At 43.0% G+C, this 19,937-nt stretch overlaps 1 protein-coding gene across 2 annotated transcripts in view; it reads right to left on the bottom strand.

The window, feature by feature from the left end:
• The window catches only part of EFHC1 (EF-hand domain containing 1), a 123,710-nt gene that overhangs the window by 76,345 nt on the left and 27,428 nt on the right, over nt 1-19,937 (bottom strand). For both annotated transcript variants that reach the window (XM_030198728.1, XM_030198729.1), the window contains exons 3-4: nt 15,284-15,571; nt 4,632-4,781 (exon numbers count right to left, since the gene is read on the bottom strand). In XM_030198728.1, the coding sequence (XP_030054588.1) occupies nt 4,632-4,781; nt 15,284-15,571 (438 nt within the window). The remainder of the gene's footprint in view (nt 1-4,631; nt 4,782-15,283; nt 15,572-19,937) is intronic.

A 19,937-nucleotide genomic window follows, 5' to 3' on the forward strand; every position in this document is an offset into this window, starting at 1 on the left:
CTAAGGGGAAATAAGATAGAGGTATATAAAATTTATATTTGTATTTATTTAAAAATTTATATATCATCTAAACTAGTAATTTTCAAATAAAACATTCACAATCAAATACACATCATGGAACAAATACAATAAACATCATAACACATAGTAACAAATTCCCCATAACATCATCAAAACATATTCAAAATAATGCAGTCAAAAAAAGTCTAGTCTTCAATAATTTCTTCAACAGGTGAAGCGCTGTCCAGGAAGGGCATTCCATAATGAAATTCCCACTGAGACAAAAGCAGAAGCATAATGTATTCACACTACCTCATCTATTGACAGCCGCATAGCAGTCTCTGATCTTAATACCCGTCTCAGCTAATAGACAGATAAAGCTTGCTTTAGATAACACGGAGCATCAACATACAAAGTCTGGTATACAACCAGTGCACTTGTCTGAGCACTGAAGATATATGAGAAAACTTTGCTGTTCCTACTAGAACTCGAGCAGCCTCATTTTGGACTACTTGAAATGCCCTCACACTCGAAGCAGACATACCAATGTATAAGGCTCTGAAGTAGTCCAGCCGCTCTAAAACCATGTTTGAAGTACACTTCGGAAATCATACAAAGGTAACATGGTTTTAATATAACTATCATGTGCAAAAATTTAAATGCCTTTTGAATCACACTGATGACCTGAGTCTTCAATAAAAATTTATTATCCAACACCATCCTCAACAGTTTCAATTCTTTCTTCACAGGAACATACATATTCCCCAAACAAACCTTCTCTGGCCATTCTTCCATCTCCTCTCTACCTACAATCATTACATCAGTTTTAGTCATGTTCAAAACAAGACCATTCTCTCTCATCCACTGCCGTATATTCATCATACATTCACTCACCTGATGATCCAAATTAGCACTCCAGTGGAGTGGAACAGGTAGATGTGAATCACTTGTTTACTTTTTTCCAAAACTAGTAGGACTAGGGAGCACCGAAGTCACCTTTATGACACCAGTCACTGCAGCTGCCTGTATGACACCAGTCACGAAAGCCAACAGTATTACACCAGTCACTGTACCCACTGGTATTACAGTAGTTGCAGCAGTGCCTCTGTTGCACCAAATACCATGGCTGCCTGTATGCTACTATCTGCCATGGCTGACTATATGGCACCAGCTACTGTGGCACCTGTATGGATATGGCTGCAAACTCGCTTCTATAACTCCTGCTACAGCAGTGGCCTGGATGTCTCCAGTTTTGACTGCCACATTTATAGCTCTAGCTACTATGGCTACATGTATAACATCTCCTTTTTTTATATCAATAAGTTTTTATTGGTATATCACAAAGAGAAACATGTAAATCACAGCCAAAACCAGAAAAGCTTAAACAACAATACAGAATGAAAGATATTAAAGTCTGGTGTAGCCATCAGATACAACACACTGATACAAAATACTTTTTCTTGTCATCATATAACATCAGCAGGCCGCATTAATGAAAATCAACCTCTAGCTTGCTATTGTTGTTGTCCTTGTACAGGTTGTTGGTGAGGCCCCACCTGGAGTACTGTGTTCAGTTTTGGAGGCCGTATCTTGCTAAGGATGTAAAAACAATTGAAGCGGTGCAAAGAAAAGCTACAAAAATGGTCTGGGATTTGCCTTACAAAACGTATGAGGAGAGACTTGCTGACCTGAATATGTATACCCTGGAAGAAAGGAGAAACAGGGATGATATGATACAGACGTTCAAATATTTGAAAGGTATTAATCCGCAAATGAACCTGTTCCGGAGACGGGAAGGCGGTAGAACTAGAGGACATAAAATGAGGTTGAAGAGGGGCAGACTCAGGAAAAATGTCAGAAAGTATTTTTTCACGGCAAGAGAGGTGGATGCTTGGAATGCCCTCCCGTGGGAGGTGGTGGAGATGAAAACAGTAACAGAATTCAAAAATGCGTGGGATAAACATAAAGCAATCCTGTTCAGAAGGAATGGATCCTCAGAAGCTTAGCAGAGATTGGGTGGCAGAACCGGTGGTGGGAGGCGGGGCTAGTGGTTGGGAGGCGGGCCTAGTGCTGGGCAGACTTCTATGGTCTGTGCCCTGAAAATGGTAGATGCAAATCAAGGTCAGGTATATATATAAAGTAGTGCATATGAGTTTATCTTGTTGGGCAGACTGGATGGACTGTACAGGTCTTTTTCTGCTGTCACCTACTATGTCACTATGTTACAATTTTAAAACTCCCTATCCCCATTCACAACCCACCTCCTCATCCCCACAACCAGCATAAAATATAGCCCCCCAAAATAGGTCAGCCAGTGGTTCCTTAAAGTGGACCTGCAACCCAAAATTCACCCTGCCCTTCTACTGTCCCCCAGCCCTGAGAATTTGCTTCAAATATAACTATTCCTCAGCCTCGGGGTCATAACAGTACCTTCTATGGTGTGTTAATCATTGAAGCTCTGATATAAGATTTAAGCACAAAGTCCAGTCTTCAAGCACTAGCCGTTAAGCCCGTTAAAACGGGCGAGATTTGTGTTTTGCAAAATGTAATAATTCTCACCTCCATCCATCCATGTCCAGCAAACCTCCTCTCTCCCCTGCCCTCCCCTCCCCCGATCCATATCCAGCAATCCTGCTCTCTCCCCTGCCCTCCCCCCCATGTCCAGCAGCCCTCCTGTATCCCCTGGCCTACCCCCGTCCACCAACCATCCTCGCTCCCCTGCCCTCCCCCCATATCCAGCAACCCTCCTCTTTCCCTTGGCCTCCCCCCCCCCCGTCCACCACCCCTGCTCTCTCCCATGCTCTCCCCCCATGTCCAGCAACCCTCCTCTCTCCCCTGCCCTCCCCCCATGTCCAGCAACCCTCCTCACTCCCCTGCCCTCCCCTCCATCAATCCATGTCCAGCAACCCTGCTCTCTCCCCTGCCCTCCCCCCCATGTCCAGCAGCCCTCCTGTCTCCCCTGGCCTCACCCCATCCATCGACCCTCCTTTCTCCCCTGCCCTCCCCCCATATCCATCAACCCTCCTCTTTCCCTTGACCTCCCCCCCTGCCCTCTCCCCTGCCCTCCCCCATGTCCAGCAACCCTCCTCTCTGCCCTGCTCTCTCCCCATGTCCAGCAACCCTCCTCTCTCCTCCCTGCCTTCCCCCCATGTCCAGCTACCCTCCTCGCCGCCACTCCCTCCTCCTTCCATGCCAGGCCCCCTGCATTGACATGAGAGCGCCTCTCACCTCCGTGTGAAAGCGCTGCAGGCAGCAGCAGATCGCTCTGCTGCTGCCTGCAGCGCTTCCACACGGAGGTGAGAGGCGCTGTCATGTCAGTGCAGTGGGCCCGATATGGAGGGGGGCGGGAGTGGCGGTGGCGACGACGTCGGGGATGGGGGGATGGAGGTTGGTGCGCCGGCGATGTTGCTTCGTCTCCAGGCTCCAGCGGCAGCGTCCGTTTCCCTCTCTGTTCCGTCCTCTAACGTCATCACGTCACTTGTCATTTATATGTTTGATAGAGCCAATTGACTGGAATCAATACGCAGCTATCTCACATTTCACTGAAGCAATGCCCAGCCATTTCAGATGATGCTACCACTTCAGTCCCTGAGCCTTGGGCAGCATTCAATAGAAAGCCCCAATCCACTGGATAGGCATCATACTACCTTCTGCCAGAACTGTTGAATCTTAGCACATGAAAAAAGGTGCCCTTTTCAGTATCAGATGTCCAAAATAAATCAGTGCCCATGTTTGGAAACATAGGGGTCCTTTTACAAAGGCGCGCTGAAAAATGGCTTGCGGTAGTGTAGGCGCAGCTTTTGGGCATGCGCCGATCCATTTTTTAGCATGCCTGTAAAAAATGGACGTGAGGCAAAATCAAAATAGCCGCGTGTCCATTTTGGGTCTGAGACCTTACCACCAGCCATTGACCTAGCGGTAAAGAATCCGGGCGGTAATGACCTATGCACGTCAAATGCCACTTGGTGCGCGTCCATTACGCGTGCCTGTAAATAAAAATATTTTTCAGATGCATGTATCGAACGAGCGCCAGAAATGAAATTACCGCAAGAGCCACGCGGTAGTTGGGCGGTAACCCATTTTGACGTATGTTGGGCACGCGTAGACACTTATGCGGCTTAGTAAAAGGGCCCCATAGCTTTTAATCAGCACACATACAGAAGAATTATGTATTTCTCTAAATACAGACTTCCCCACTGCTAATTCTTCACCCTTTATCATTAGTTGGCCAACAGGGGTAAGGGCATGCGAGATAGGATCTCCAGGAAAAAGCAAGTTCCACAAAATGGAGATGGTTAAGCCCCCTACTCACCCTTGCCAATGCTATTTGCCCAGGGGGCTACCAAGTGGATTATGCAGGCATGAAGATGAAAGGCCATGCAATTCAATCCAGATACTGTTTGGCTGTTCAGGTCAGACAATAAGGCATAAAAGAACAAATACAGAATTCATATCTAAGCCATCTGTTAAATAATTAATAAAGCTGTGATGCTGTGTATTCTGCTACCACTTTTCCAAAGTAATAGCGTCTATCCATTTTTCAGTCATGTGACCAGTGCTGGTGGAGAATGGAAAATGGTGCTACAACTGCTAGGGTTAGAATTTTTGCCAAATGGAAAGGGATCCCTTACCTTCCGGTCATTGGTAAGAAACTGTTTCAGCTTGTCAAAATCAGATGGAGTGAGGCAGGTGTGGTCAGGTTCTCGGCGGTGTTCAGTGTACGGATCTGGGGGAACTTTCTCTGTAGGATTTAGTTCAATCCCTTCACTTGCTAGAAATTCCTGTGAAAACAAAGTTAGTAATTAGTTCTTTTAATTCCTAAAGGAGTGGGGTGGTTTTTTTTAAATGTCTCTTAAGGCTCTAATTAAATGATTAATTCTTCAAAAAAAAAAATGATTAAGCAATAAGGGATAAAAACAAGCTGTACATTTACAGTAAACTTATAACATCCATATCCATGTATTTTCTCTTTTTTTATTTCTTTTTACTAAGGTTGCCAGAGAAAAGAGTCACATACAAAATGCCAAGTTCAACACAGTTCAACACAGAAACCTAACCACAACCTAGTAAACCCCCTGCCCTCTCCCCCCTCAAACATGTAGATCTCTAGGACAGCTCAACATATAAACAAAACAAGTGTGTAGGTTGAAGCACCAACACATGCCAACAAGCTTTCTCGGGATCTATCCCCGAATGAAAGCACCAGGCATGGTATCGGTCCCACTGGCTGTGAAATCAAACTAGCTGGCCAGTTCTCAAAGCTGTCAATTTTGACATCAACTATATCTAGTGCATTTTGTAGAGAACTGCCTCTATTGGAGATGGAAGGGGCTGCTGCTAAGCCGACGCAAGTTTAACTTTGCTGGCTATGATTTCCCTGTGTTTGTAAAATTGTATTTCAAGACAATCACTACAGAGTCCTTTTACTAAGCTGCGGAAAAAGGTGGCTTTACTGCGCCTTTACGCTGGTTTTACCTATGCGCTAAGACCATTTTTACCACAGCAGTAAAATTTCTGTATTAATGGTCATGCACTAAAGTTGCCAACAGTGTGCAGCCATTGAAAAATTTTACAGGAGCACTTACTGCTACCCATTTTGTAGGCAGAAAGGACTAACATGGTACTCCTGTGTAATGATGTAGCTGCACTAACTGATTAGCACAGGAACGCCCACTAAAAAATAAAATTAAAAATATTTTTTAGTGCACGGTTAGCATGTGCTAATTTGACAGTTCCTGCAGGACATCTGTGTGCATTCCATGGTACATCATTTTAAGCTGTGATAGGCACGTGTTTATTTATTTATTTATTGCATTTGTATCCCACCTAATGCAGCTTAAGTCAAAGGACCCCTATGAGGCCCTTTCACTAAGGGGTCCTTTTACTAAGGTGTGCTGAAAAGTGGCTTGCGGTATTGTAGGCGCGGGTTTTGGGCGCACACTGATCCATTTTTCAGCGCGCCTGTAAAAAAGGCCTTTAAAACTTTTTGCCGAGAATGGATGTGCAGCAAAATCAAAATTGGTGCGCGGCCATTTTGGGTCTGAGACCTTACCGCCAGCCATTGACCTAGCGGTAAAGTCTCACGTGGTAACCGGGTGGTAATGACCTATGCATGTCAAATTATTTTTTGGACGTGCGTATCAGACGCATGCCAAAAATGAAATTACCACACGAGCCACACGATAGCCAGGCGTTATCTCCATTTTGGCGCACATTGGGCATGTGTAGACGCTTACGCAGATTAGTAAAAGGGCCCTTAAGCCGCATAAGTGTCTACGCACGCCAAAATGGAGTTACTGCCCGGCTACTACATGCTCTTGTGGTAATTTCATTTTTGGTGCGCGTCCAATACCTGCGTCTGAAAAATAATTTTTATTTTTGGATTCATGTAGGTCATTACCGCCCAATTAGTGCGTGAGACTTTACTGCTAGGTCAAAGGCTGACAGTAAGGTCTCAGACCCAAAATGGAAGCACCCCAATTTTGATTTTGCCGCGCGTCCATTTTCAGCAAAAATTTTAAAAAGGCATTTTTTGCCAGTGCACTGAAAATGAATCTGTGCACGCCCAAAACACGCGCCTACATTACTGCAGGCCATTTTTCAGTATACCTTAGTAAAAGGACCCCTATGTTTTTTTACAATTTGGTTTCAAAATCTCTTGGCGAAGAGATGCTCCAAATTGACCACATAGTCTTGACGACTTTTTTTCAGATTTGTGTACGAATAGAATGAAGAAGATTGGTTCCTGCAGCAGATTTTCAGACAATTGTGCTGACCCTGGTGCTATCTAAGATAGATTTTTGTAATTCTTTGTATTTAGGGATATCATCTGCTTGTGCCCTGCAGATTGTCCAGAATGCTGCTGCTGGAGTTGTCCGCCCTGCTCATATTAGACCTATATTGAAGTTTACACTGGCTGCCAGTCACGTTCAGGTTTCAGTTTAAGATTCTTATGTTGGTTTTTAAGTATTTATATGCAGAACTACCTGGATATTTTACTGAGATATTGAAGTTGTATATACCAAGACGTACATTCCATTCTGAATCTGCAAAGTATTTGTGTGGTCCTTCTACCACAGCGTGTCATTATGTGGAGACATGGAATTGTGCGTTTTCTGTGGCTGCTCCTGTTTTTGAGAATTTGCTTCCCAGTTATTTTTGATGTTGTGGGAATGTACAACAGTTCGTAAAATTATTGAAAACTCACTGTTTGTTAAGGCTTTTTTACTTTTATTTACCTCACTGGACAGATAGGGTTTTTGGGACATTATGATTTTAGATTTGTTTGTGTAAATTGTTTATGAATGTGTACTTGTAACACGCCTTATTAAAGGCGGGATATAATATTTAAAATAAATAAACTAAAAAGTGAGATCCCTCTTGCAGGACCTAACCAGCATTAAACATCTTCTGTTATATTAAGAATGTGTTTAGCAGTCTTTTTTTTCTTTTATGTTTTTTTATAATAATGTTATTAGTTTTGTTCTCTGTGTTTTAGTGTTCCTCCCCATTATTGAGGTCTTATGCAATTATAGTATAACTATTTTTATTTTCTTCCACTACGTTTTCAGAATCTGTTTGAGCATTTCAAGAGAACTTAAACTTAAGCCTTTCATTAACAAAGCAGTGGACTTAGATAAACAATATGGTGAAAGTATGTCTTTATTTTACCTGTTAATTTTCTTTCCTTTAGTTGGCTATACCAGTCTGGAACAATGTTAGGTTGTTTATCAGTTGTATATTTTTTTTGTCTCAGACTCATGAAGCAGGCACTTCGCTGAAACACAGTCCTGTGTCGAGTCTTTTACTTTTAAAGAATAAAGACCATCTCCTTTTGTGAATTACCCGACCGCATCATCATTCAATGTGTGTAAAGTGTCCTGTTGCCTACACTACTCTTTTTGACTTCTCTTCATGATCATAGTGTTTCTGTTCTCTTACTTCGGTGGCTATCTCCTTAATAATTTAAAGGGTCTTCCGGGGTTGACCACTAATGCAGAGTATATGGAATGCTATTTTAAAGTAATGCAAAGGGCATACTACACTCAACTGCAATTGTTCAAGGCACATAGGGTGGCATCGCCACGTTGTAGTAAATGTCACAAGGCAGACAATACTTACTATCATTCTTTCTGGGACTGCATAGAAATTCAGAGGTTCTGGAGAATGATAACTTGTTATATGACCACTATTCTGGAATGTAGGATTGAGGGATTACCTGTACAATTGTTGTTGGGTAAGCCTGGTTATTTCTAAAGAAAGGACAAATAGGGCACCTTATTGTTTCATAAAATTTGCCTTTTGACAAGAAAATCATTAAAATAATAAACCCTAAGGGAAAGACAATACTTAAGACTCTAAAAAAAAGAATCAATCACAAAAATAAATGCCTAAATGGCTCAGCAACTCAATAGAGACAGAGAGGGGCATAATCGAACGCGAACCCCCATCTCCATAGGTGTCTATCTCCGAGAACGGGTACGTGAAGGGGCGGGACAAACCGTATTATCGAAAAAATGGGCGTCCATCTTTTTTCCGATAATACGGTTTGTGCCAGCCAAATGCATCGGATTTGTGCGGATTTGAGCTGGGCGGTATCGTTTGTCAGCGATAATGGAAACCAAAGGCGCCCAGCTCAAAAACGACCAAATCCAAGGCATTGGGTCGTGGGAGGGGCCAGGATTCGTAGTGCACTGGTCCCCCTGACATTCCAGGACACCAACCGGGCACCCTAGAGGGCACTTGTAGCAATTAAAAAAACAAAGCAAACTACCTCTGAAGTCCATAGCTCCCTTCCCTTGGGTGATGAGCCCCCCAAATCCCCCCCAAAACCCACTCCTCTCAACTCTACACCATTACCATAGCACTTATGGCTGAAGGGGGGCACCTAGATGTGGGTACAGTGGGTTTTGGTGGCGGTTTGGAGCGCTCCCATTTAACACCACAAGTGTGACAGGTAGGGGGGGATGGGCCTGGGTCCACCTGCCTGAAGTCCACTGCACTCACTAACAACTACTCCAGGGACCTGCATACTGCTGTGATGGAGCTGGGTATGACATTTGAGGCTAGCATACAGGCTGGAAAAAAAAAGTTTTTAAAGTTGTTTTTTTTGGGTGAGAGGGGGTTAGTGACCACTGGGGGAGTCAGGGGTGGTCATCCCCGATTCCCTCCGGTGGTCATCTGGTCATTTAGGGCACTGTTTTGGAACTTGTTCGTGAAAAAAAAGGGTCCAAAAAAGTGACCCAAATTTGCGCTAAAAACGCCTTTTTTTTCGATTATCGGCCGAGGACGCCCATCTCTCCTCAGCCGATAAACACGCCTCAGTCCCGCCTTCACCACGCCTCCGACATACCCCCGTCAACTTTGGCCGTTTCCGCGACAGATTGTAGTTGAAGACTACCAAAATCGGCTTTCGATTATACTGATTTGGGCGCCCATGGGAGAAAGATGCCCATCTCCCGATTTGGGTCAAAATATGGGCGTCTTTCTCTTTCGAAAATAAGGCGGAGAGGGAACAATAGTATATCTATTCAACCTGTATATTAGTCTTGCAGCTGTATTCTTGCAGTTGGGTGGCTGGTGGACGTGAGGATCACCTGGTGACTTGACTGTCTGGTGCGAAGGTTGCGGACCTCACGCATCACCTAGATAGGATCTTAGATAGTGCTGGGGAGGAACCGGCTGTCTTGGTATATGTGGGTACCAATGACACAGGAAAATGTGGGAGGGAGGTTCTGGAAGCCAAATTTAGGCTCTTAGGTAGAAAACTGAAGTCCAGATCCTCCAGGGTCGCATTTTCAAAAATGCTCCCTAATCCATGCAGAGGACCCAAAAGGCAGGCAGAGCTCTGAAGTCTCAATGCGTGGTTGAGACGATAGTGCAGGGATGAGGGATTTAGATTTGTTAGGAACTGGGCAACACTCTGGGAAAGGGGGAGACTGTTCTGAAAAGATGGGCTCCACCTTAACCAGGATGGAACCAGGCTTCTGGCGCTAACTTTTAAAAAGGATGGGGGGGGGGGGGGGGGGGGGGAAGCTGACAGTCACTCAGGAGTGCATCGTTCGGCGAGGAGTATCCTTGAAGGATACTATTGAAACAGGATATTTAGGGAATCCCAGTAGAGAGGTTTCAACAATGCTGAAAGTAAGCCAGGTGTACTTAATGAGAAAGCAGGATAAAGGTTGCACATTAGTCACTTCAACTGCTAAGCAGCTTGTAGAACAAAGGAAAAAACACAATTTGAAGTGCCTGTATTCAAATGCTAGAAGCCTAAAAAATAAGATGAGGTACATATAATAGGCATCTCAGAGACTTGGTGGAAAGAAGACAATCAGTGGGACTCTTGTGTTAGGGTACAAACTGTATTGTAATGATAGAGAGGATCAAATTGGAGGGGGGGGGGTTGCGCTATATGTTAAAGAGGGAATTGAGTAAAATAAAATAAACATTCCACATGACACAGATAGCAACGTGGAATCATTATGCATAAAAATTTCATGTGTGAAGGGAAGAAGTATCCTTGTAGGGCTGTACTACCATCCCCCGGTACAGAACGAACAGACGGATGAAGAAACGTTTACAGAGATTAGGAAAACTGAAAAACTGGGCAATGCTGTAATAATGGGTAATTTCAATTACCGTGTAATATTGGAATAAGTAGAATACAAAATCCACAATAGTCCAAAAACAATTCTACAATCAACTTTGAGTGTTCAAGAGTAGATGAGTGTGGTAGCTGTGTTAGTCCACTCTTAAGGTTATCAATAGAAATCAAACAAAATAAAACATTTCTATGTAGAGGCCAGAGGACAGTATGCTGGCGAGTCAATTGTTCTTGGAGGTGTTGAATAAGTATATTTTCCCCTGAAGCAGCCAGATAATGGCGAAACAGGGCTTCCCTGTCGGGAATTACAAAGAAAGAGAAAGAGAAGTAAAATACAGAAATTCGTGAAGTTTCACAGATGGAAATGGTCACCGTCCAAGATAAGTAATACTTAATTTTTTGGCTTTTTGATATGAAGCAATGCATGTCCACCCTTAATGAGTGCTTACAGGGGTGAGATGGTATTATGAATATGAAAGTAAATGAAGTGGAGTTTTTTTAAAAGACTAATGATTAAGAGGTTCCCTCTCTAATTAAAAGACGTGTCCTTTACAAAAAAGTTGTGTAATTTCAATTACCCCAATATTGACTGGATAAATGTTACATCAGGGAGATAAAATTTCTAAATTGAATAAATGATTGCTTCTTGGAGCAGCTGGTCCAGGAACCGACGAGAGGGGGAGCCATTTTGGATCTGATCCTAGATGTTGTTCAGGGCATAGTGCGAGAGGTGGCGGTGTTGGGTCCCCTGGGAAACAGTGATTATAACATGATCAAGTTTGAGCTACTGTCTGGGATGATCCCGCAAAAGAAATCTACTGTATCTGCATTTAATTTTCAAAAGAGCGACTATAATAAAATGAGGAAAATGGTTAAAAAGAAACTAAAAGGATCGACTGCTAAGGTTAGGACACTCAATCAGGTGTGAAAAATATTCAAAAACACCATCTTTGAAGCCCAGTCCAGATGCATTCCACGTATTTGCAAAGGTGGAAAGAAGAGAAAACGTCAGCCTGCATGTTTAAAAGGTGAAGTAAAAGAAGCTCTTACAGTCAAAAGATTGACCTTCAAAGAATGGAAAAAGGACCCAAATGAAGAAAATAAGAAGCAACATAAGCACTGGCAAGTCCGATGCAAAGCATTAATAAAGAAGGCTATAAGAGAATATGAAGAGAAACTTGCCACAGAGGCTAAAACTCACAGTAACAACTTTTTCAGGTACATCAGAAGTAGAAAGCCTGCGAGGAAATCCGTGGGACCGTTAGATCATGAAGGAGCAAAAGAGGTGCTCAGGGAAGACAAGGCCATAGCGGAGAAACTGAATGAATTCTTTGCTTCTGTCTTTACGGAAGAAGATGTAAGAGATCTGCCTGTACCGAAAATGGTTTTCAAGGGTGATGATGCGGAGACATTGAAAGAAAGCTTGGTGAACCTGGAAGATGTACTGAGCCAAATTCACAAGTTAAAGAGTAGTAAATCATCTGGACCAGATAGCATACATCCAAGGGTACTCAAAGAACTCAAGCATGAAATTGCTGATATGCTGTTAGTAATATGTAACCTATCATTAAAATCGTCCGTAGTACCTAAAGATTGGAGGGTGGCCAATGTGATGCCAGTTTTTAAAAAGGGTTCTAGGGGTGATCTGGGAAATTATAGACCGGTAAGCCTGACGTTGGTGCCGGGCAAAATAGTGGAAACCATTATAAAGAATAAAATTATAGAACAAATAGACAAACATGGTTTAATAGGACAGAGTCAGCATGGATTCAGCCGAGGGAAGTCTTGCCTCACCAATTTGCTTCATTTCTTTGAAGGCATGAATAAACATATGGATAAAGGTGAGCTGGTTGATGTAGTGTATCTAGATTTTCAGAAAGCTTTTGATAAAGTTCCTCATGAGAGACTCCTGAGAAAATTAAAGAGTCATGGGATAGGAGGCAAGGTTCTGATGTGGATTAGGGATTGGTTATTGGACAGAAAACAGAGGGTAGGGTTAAATGGTAATTTCTCTCAATGGAGGAGAGTGAGTGCCACGGGGATTTGTACTGGGATTGTTACTATTTAACATATTTATAAATGATATAGAAATCGGAACGACAAATGAGGTGATCAAATTTGCAGATGTTACAAAACTATTCAAGGTTGTTAAACACGTGTGGACTATGAAATATTGCAGGAAGACATAAGTACATAAGTAATGCCACACTGGGAAAAGACCAAGGGTCCATCGAGCCCAGCATCCTGTCCATGACAGCGGCCAATCCAGGCCAAGGGCACCTGGCAAGCTTCCCAAACGTACAAACATTCTATACATGTTATTCCTGGAATTGTGGATTTTTCCCAAGTCCATTTAGTAGTGGTTTATGGACTTGTCCTTCAGGAAACCGTCTAACCCCTGTTTAAACTCTGTCAGGACCTTAGGAAATTGGAAGACCGGGCGTCCAAATGGCAGATGAAATTTAATGTGAACAAATGCAAGGTGATGCACATTGGAAAGAATAATCCGAATCATAGTTACCTGATGCTAGGGTCCACCTTGGGGGTCAACACTCAAGAAAAAGAGCTGGGTGTTGTTGTAGATAATATGCTGAAATCTTCTGTTCAGTGTGCGGCGGCCAAAAAAGCAAACAGGATGCTAGGATTATTAGGAAAGGGATGGTGAATAAGACCGAAAATACTATAATGTCTTTGTATCGCTCCATGGTGCATCCGCACCTTGAGTATTGCGTTCAGTTCTGGTCACCACATCTCAAAAAAGATATATCGGAATTAGAAAAGGTTCAAAGAAGAGCGACTAAAATGATAAAGAGGGTGGAATTCCTCTCATATGAGGAAAGGCTAAAGAGGTTAATGCTATAAAGCTTGGAAAAGAGACGGCTGAGGGGAGATATGACTGAGGTCTACAAAATCCTGAGTGGTGTAGAACGAGTAGAAGTAAATTGATTTTTTACTCATTACAAAAGTACAAAGACTAGGGGACACTCAAGGAAGTTACATGAAAATACTTTTAAAACAAATAGAAGGAAATATTTTTTCACTCAACGAATAGTTAAGCTTTGGAACTCTTTGCCAGAGGAGGTGGTAACAGCGGTTAGCGTATCTGGGTTTAAAAGAGGTTTGAACAAATTCCTGGAGGAAAAGTCCATAGTCTGCTATTGAGACAGACATGGGAAGCAACTGTTTGTCCTGGGATCTGTAGTATGGAGTGTTGCCATGATTTGGGTTTCTGCCAGGCACTTGTGACCTGGCTTGGTCACTGTTTGGAAAACAGAATACTAGGCTAGATGGACCATTGGTCTGACTCAGTATGGCTACTCTTATGTTCTTATGATATTGACACTTAATACCAAGAAATAGAACATTACAGTAATCCAAGTGAGGTAGGACTAACATTTGGACTAGTAGTGCGAAGGCTTTTTGGACAAAGAATGATCTGACTAGATGTAGCTGTCTCATTTTGAATAGTGCTTTCTTCCATAGCTGATTAATATGGGAAGAGAAGGTACCGTATTTTTCGGACTATAAGACGCACTTTTTTCCTCCCAAATTTGGCAGGACCAGAGAGCTGAGAGAGAGAAGGCTGAGTGAAGATCGCCGAGCAGCATGCACGCTGAAGTGCTGCTGCTACCGGGAGTCACACCAACGCGGTGAGGAGTTTTAAAATTCCAACAAAGGGAGAGAGGGGGGTGTGCCTGTAACGGAGGGAGGGTGCCTGGAACAGGGATGGGGGCCTGTAACTATTTTTCGGACTATAAGATGCACTTTTTTTTTCCTCCAAATTTGGGAGGAAAACCTAGGTGCTTCTTATGGTCCGGTGCGTCTTATAGTCCGAAAAATACGGTAAGTGAAGGATCAAGCAAGACCCCTAATACTCTGGTTTCAGATTCAACGGTAAAGCTTTGACCACTGTACAAAGATATTGATGATGGGACCTCAACTCCCTGATTTCGGAACCACAGGACCTTGGTTTTTTGCACATTCAGTTTATTGGTCAGGGCCAAGGTGCTAACAGCAATCATACCATTCGCTACAGACTGAGTTGGATCTTTATTTGCCTTTGTCCTTGAAACATTTTTTGAGTGGTCATTGTTTTTAGTTCCCTCTGTCTCTATTCAGTTGCTGAGCTGTTTAGGCATTCTTTTCTTTTGGACTGATCATTTTTTTGAGAATTTTGACAAGAAAATGCATTTTATAGTCATGCACTTCAGAGACACCTCCTGCATTTTGGCAGTGGAGAAATCAATTACATCAGCTGCATAGTTGGAAAGCGAGGAAGACTCATGGCTCCCTCAAACATAAGAATCACTGTTTCAAGACCTGGAACCCATATCTACAGTCCCTGACTCAGTATGGTAGAAGCCATTTTTTCAACACTTTATGATTGATGTTACCTTTAGGTTTACTTTCAAAAAAGCTGTTTCATAATGCTTGTCTCTTGTTTCTCACAGGGAATGGAGGGGAGATTTTGCTCACCCAGGGGGTCATATGAGTCCAGGCCCTCTGGAAGCTAAAAGCATATTTATCCCTGTATAGGGGAAGGGGAGCCGGGAATGGGGTATGGGGAGAGGGGTTACTTGTATTTCCTATCTGTTATGCTGGCTAAGCGTAATTTTTGTTTCTGAGGCATTGTTCTTTAAAAATTTTCAATAAAAGTTGTAAAATAATAATAAAGCATACCTGTGTGAATTTGTCACAACTGACAATGTGCATTGTCTTGCCATACAGGACGATATCAATTCCAACATTCAGATCTTTCCAATGATAATGGTCCCCACGGTCATTCTTAGGATGCCGCTGGCGCTTGATGAACTTGCCCTGTGCCATACCAGCATTCATCACTCGGGGCTCAATAACTAACATGCTGTCATCCTCCAGGAAATAGTAAAGAACCACATGGCGGATCCTATAATGTTCAATTTGGGACAGGGGAACCGTCTCATAGAAGTAGGCATCGAACCTCAATACCTACAATGTTGGGAATAATTTAAGCAGAAAAATGAAAACCTATTTTTTTTCTGTCACTGATGTATGTCAATCTCTGTAGGATTAATCACCCATTTAGAAGGCAGCAACAGAGCTGCAGCCAACAGCCATTCAAGAGGAATGAGAAGTTATTATATGTAGTATTTTGAATTTAAAAAAGCTCTTGATAAGGCTGAATAGCAGCAAATGAGCCTATATTAACATACAATATGGAATTTTAGATGTCATTATTTGCCTCGTTAAAATATACAAGAGATTCAGTATTCTTTTTCAGACAGCCAGTTACTCCCATGATATCAGCATCATCTGTAATTAGGCAAAGGAAGCAAGCACACTGGAATTTTCCCCCGCATTTCCACCATGATTCTATGCAAGGTTCAACAAATCCCAGAAGCCAGGTCACCATGGGGCTCATTTTCAAAGTACTTAGACTTACAAAGTTCCTTAGAGGAGCATTTTCGATAGAACATCTAAATCAGAATTTGGACGTTTTACACTACCCCCAACTGTACACCACTACCATAGCCCTTACAGGTTACAAAAACGTCCAAATTCTGAACAGGAAAAAGGTCATTTTCGAAAAAGGTAGACATCTATATTTTATGTTCAAAAATACTATGGATGTCTTGTGATTTGGATGGGTTTTTTGGGGTCTATTTTCGAACAAAAAATGTCCAAATGCAAAACATCCAAACCAGAGAAGGAGTGGAAAAATGGTTAGTGCAGCGGGCTTTGATCCTGGAAACATGGGTTCAATTCCCACTCCTGCTCCTTGTGACTTTGGGCAAGTCAAATGCACAGGGGCATTTTTTGGATATGACATCTAAGTCTGAATTTGGACGTTTTTTGTAAAGCGTTCAAAATCAGAACAGGAAAGGTCATTTTCTACAAAAAAAAGTCTCTCTTTTCCTTTTGAAAATGCTGTTTCGAAAAACGTTTTGTGATTTGGATGTTTTAATTTTTGGTCCATTTTCAAACAAAAACCATCCAAATGCAAAACGTACAAAATACACAAGAAAATCCACAATAGAGTGAAACCATTCACATGTTCTAAGTGGGGTAAAAGCTTTGGTTGTAATGTAAATCTCAAAGTGCATCAGAAAGTCCACACGAGAGAGAAACCATTTACATGTATAAAGTCCAGTAAAAGCTTTGGTCAGAAGGTAAACCTCACAATGCACCAAAGAATACACACAGGAGTGAATCCATTTACATGTCCTGAGTGTGGTAAAAGCTTTGGTTGGAAAGAAAGCCTCACATGGCATTAGAGAATCAACACAGGGATGAAACCATTTACATGCACTGAGGAGGTAAAAGCTTCAGTTGCATTGGGACAGGTAATTAGGGAATGTACACTCTTGCTATGAAGTATGGAAAAATAGCACTCTGGTATTTAGATATATGTAATGAGACCTCCTTTTCATCTATAGACTGAATTCAAAGCCCAAATCTAATGATAAACAATAGGCACAGGGTTCAAATGTTATAAAAAAAAATAGAAAGCTTGGCATCAGGTAGAATAGTGGAAAAGTGCCATCCCAGGAAAACAATAGGGCATCCTTGGGGGCACTGCAGTGGACTCCCAGGTACACATCTCACCACTGCTCCCTTACCTTGTCTGCTGAGCCCCTCAAAACCCACTACCCCCAACTGTACACCACTACCATAGCCCTTACAGGTGAAGGGAGCACCAATATGTGGGTACACTGGGTTTCTGGTGGGTTTTGGAGGGTAGAAGCCTAGGTCCACCTGTCTGCAGTGCACAGCACCTCTACTAGACTACTCCAGGGACTTGCATGCTATTCTAATGGACCTGAGTATAACATCTGAGGCTAGCATAGAGGCTGGCAAGTAATATTTTTAATCACATTTTTTGGGGTGGGAGGGGGATAGTGATAACTGGGGGAGTAAGGAGAGGTGATCCCCGATTCCCTCCAGTGGTCATCTGGTGATTTGGGGCACCTCTTGTGTGAAGTAGAGGAGTAGCCTAGTGGTTAGTGCAGCAGACTTTGATCCTGGGGAAGTGGGTTCAATTCCCACTGCAGCTATTTGTTATAAAAACAGGTCTAGCTCAAAACAGCTAAGTTTTAGTTTTGGACGTCTTTGTTTTGTTCCATTATGGCTGAAAGACATCTAAGTCTTAGGAAAGCCCAAGTCCTGCCTTGAACATGCCCCCTTGAGATTTAGACGTCCTCTGAAGGACTTCAGAGAAAAACGTCTAAAAATATTTTTTGAAAATACTGATTTGGACGTTTTTGTGAGATAAACGTCCAATGTAGATTTATGTCACTTTTTGGACATTTCTCTCTTTTGAAAATGAACCTGATAGTAACCTAAATGCCTCTATGGTATCTAGAAATTGCACCCTGATGCCTAGAATTTCTTGCCACCATATTTTTATTATTCTTTTTGTGCTGACTTGAAACCACAAGACCCAGCCCAAACTTCCTGTACCACACGGTTCAAGCTTTCAGTAAACTCAATTGCAGAAGGGAAGTTGTAAGCATGCTGTTACATCTGCTGCTAGCAAGGTGAGGGAAAGATGTGGCAGATACAGATGGGCAGATGATCGAAAGCCCCTTGCTGTTCCAAATGGTACTCTAAAAATAGGGCTTGAACAGTGCAGGGCTTTACTGCCACTATGATCAGAAATAATAGCATGCAACTTTATGCGCACTATTATCCCTGATCATAAGGTAAAGTGCGGGAGGATTGTACCAGAGCGTGCACTCAGGCACAATCCTCCTGTACAATCCTCCTGCCCTGGTGGCCCACTGGGCCGCGAATCAACCCCCCCCCCCTCGACCTGGTAGTCTAGTGGCCCTCTTCCCTACCCACCCATCTCCAGTACCTTCATTGGAAGAGGGAGGTGGACTCCCTCCTATTCCATCAGCACTGCCTCGAAAATGGAATGTGTGAAACCCCCCCAGCACATCCAGCCCCCATATCACTGTCTCAGGTAGGGATACAAGGCCAGTAGGGTCATGCTGTTTGGGGTCTGGTGGTCCCATGGACCTCCAGCTCCTGTATTTGACAGGTCTGGGCTTTCAAAAGTCCCTGTGTCGCTGGGGTGGTTGGAGTTCCTGCTCCTGCAGGGGGTGGGGGGGAATGGGGGGCCTGCTAGCATGCAAATGCATGCTGGGCAGGGCTTACTGTTCCTCCCCAATGGTCTACAAACCCTAATGCCAGCTCTGAGCTGGCATAGGGTTTGGCGTGCTGCTCGCTGATTATTGGGGAGGAATACATTTAGCGAATACATTTAGCATGCACTAGCATGCTACTTGCGCTAAGAACCCTGTTTTGCATGCATTTGCATGCTAGTTGCGCTCAGAGCACGCAAGCGCATTGTTTCACAAGCTCTGGGGCTCTGATTATGGGGCGGTAGCAAACGCAGACGCTAGTATGGTGCTAATAGCCTCTAGCATCTGCATTTGCTTCTGATCATCGGCCCAAGAGTGACAGGATGAAGGCTGCTAGCAAGGTGAGGGGCATATGTGGCAGGCACATAGTGACAGGGTGAAGGGAGGGGGTGGTATATGAGAGAGAGGGAGAGAGAGACAGTGAAGGTGGGGGGTATATGATGGAAAGAGAGAGACTAGATGAATGCTGGGAAGGTATATAAAAGAAGACTGGAGGAGGGGAGGTATATGAGAGACAGAGACTAGGTGAAGGCTGAGGTGGGGTATGAGTTTCAGTGGGACCCATGCCATGGTGATACGTGAAACAGAGACAATAACTTATTTGCTTCACTTCTCAAGTGGGTGATGTCACACCACTGACACCATGGTTCTGGAAGGGAGACTGCTGGTTTTTGGCTGTAATGTGCAATGGTACTTTAAGGAACTGATTTGATAAATTTTCAGATACAAAATGGGAAAAGAGCCTTAGTAAATCAGTTTCTAAAGAAAATGCTGCTGATCTCGGAGGGGGGTTCAGCTTATCCCTCCTCCTCCTCACTTGAACATCACTGTGGACAAACAGCTCCTAGGTTTGGGGGTTGTCTTCTAGGTTCAGTAAAAATGTGTTGAGACCTGTTATATGAATCCAGCTAATTTGCTGATAATTTTCCTAAATGTATGATAAAATCTTGCACTTATTTCCCTCACTTTTGTTTTCTTTCCTTTTAGCCATTAAGGGATTTAGTTGTTATAGTACGTAACAATGTACTATACATACATTATTTGCCCCATAATCCCCGGATTCTAAATAGGTCACCAAATATTAAGTGCACAAATTTGGGTGTGCAGGCAGATGCACACAAATTAATGAGTTAACAAGGTGTCAACAATCAATAACTGGAGTTATTTGACATCAATTTGGATTTGCTACACATCTGGCCTAGTCACTA

This window comes from Microcaecilia unicolor, chromosome 3 (genome assembly GCF_901765095.1).
Source record: "Microcaecilia unicolor chromosome 3, aMicUni1.1, whole genome shotgun sequence".
Taxonomy (NCBI): domain Eukaryota; kingdom Metazoa; phylum Chordata; class Amphibia; order Gymnophiona; family Siphonopidae; genus Microcaecilia; species Microcaecilia unicolor.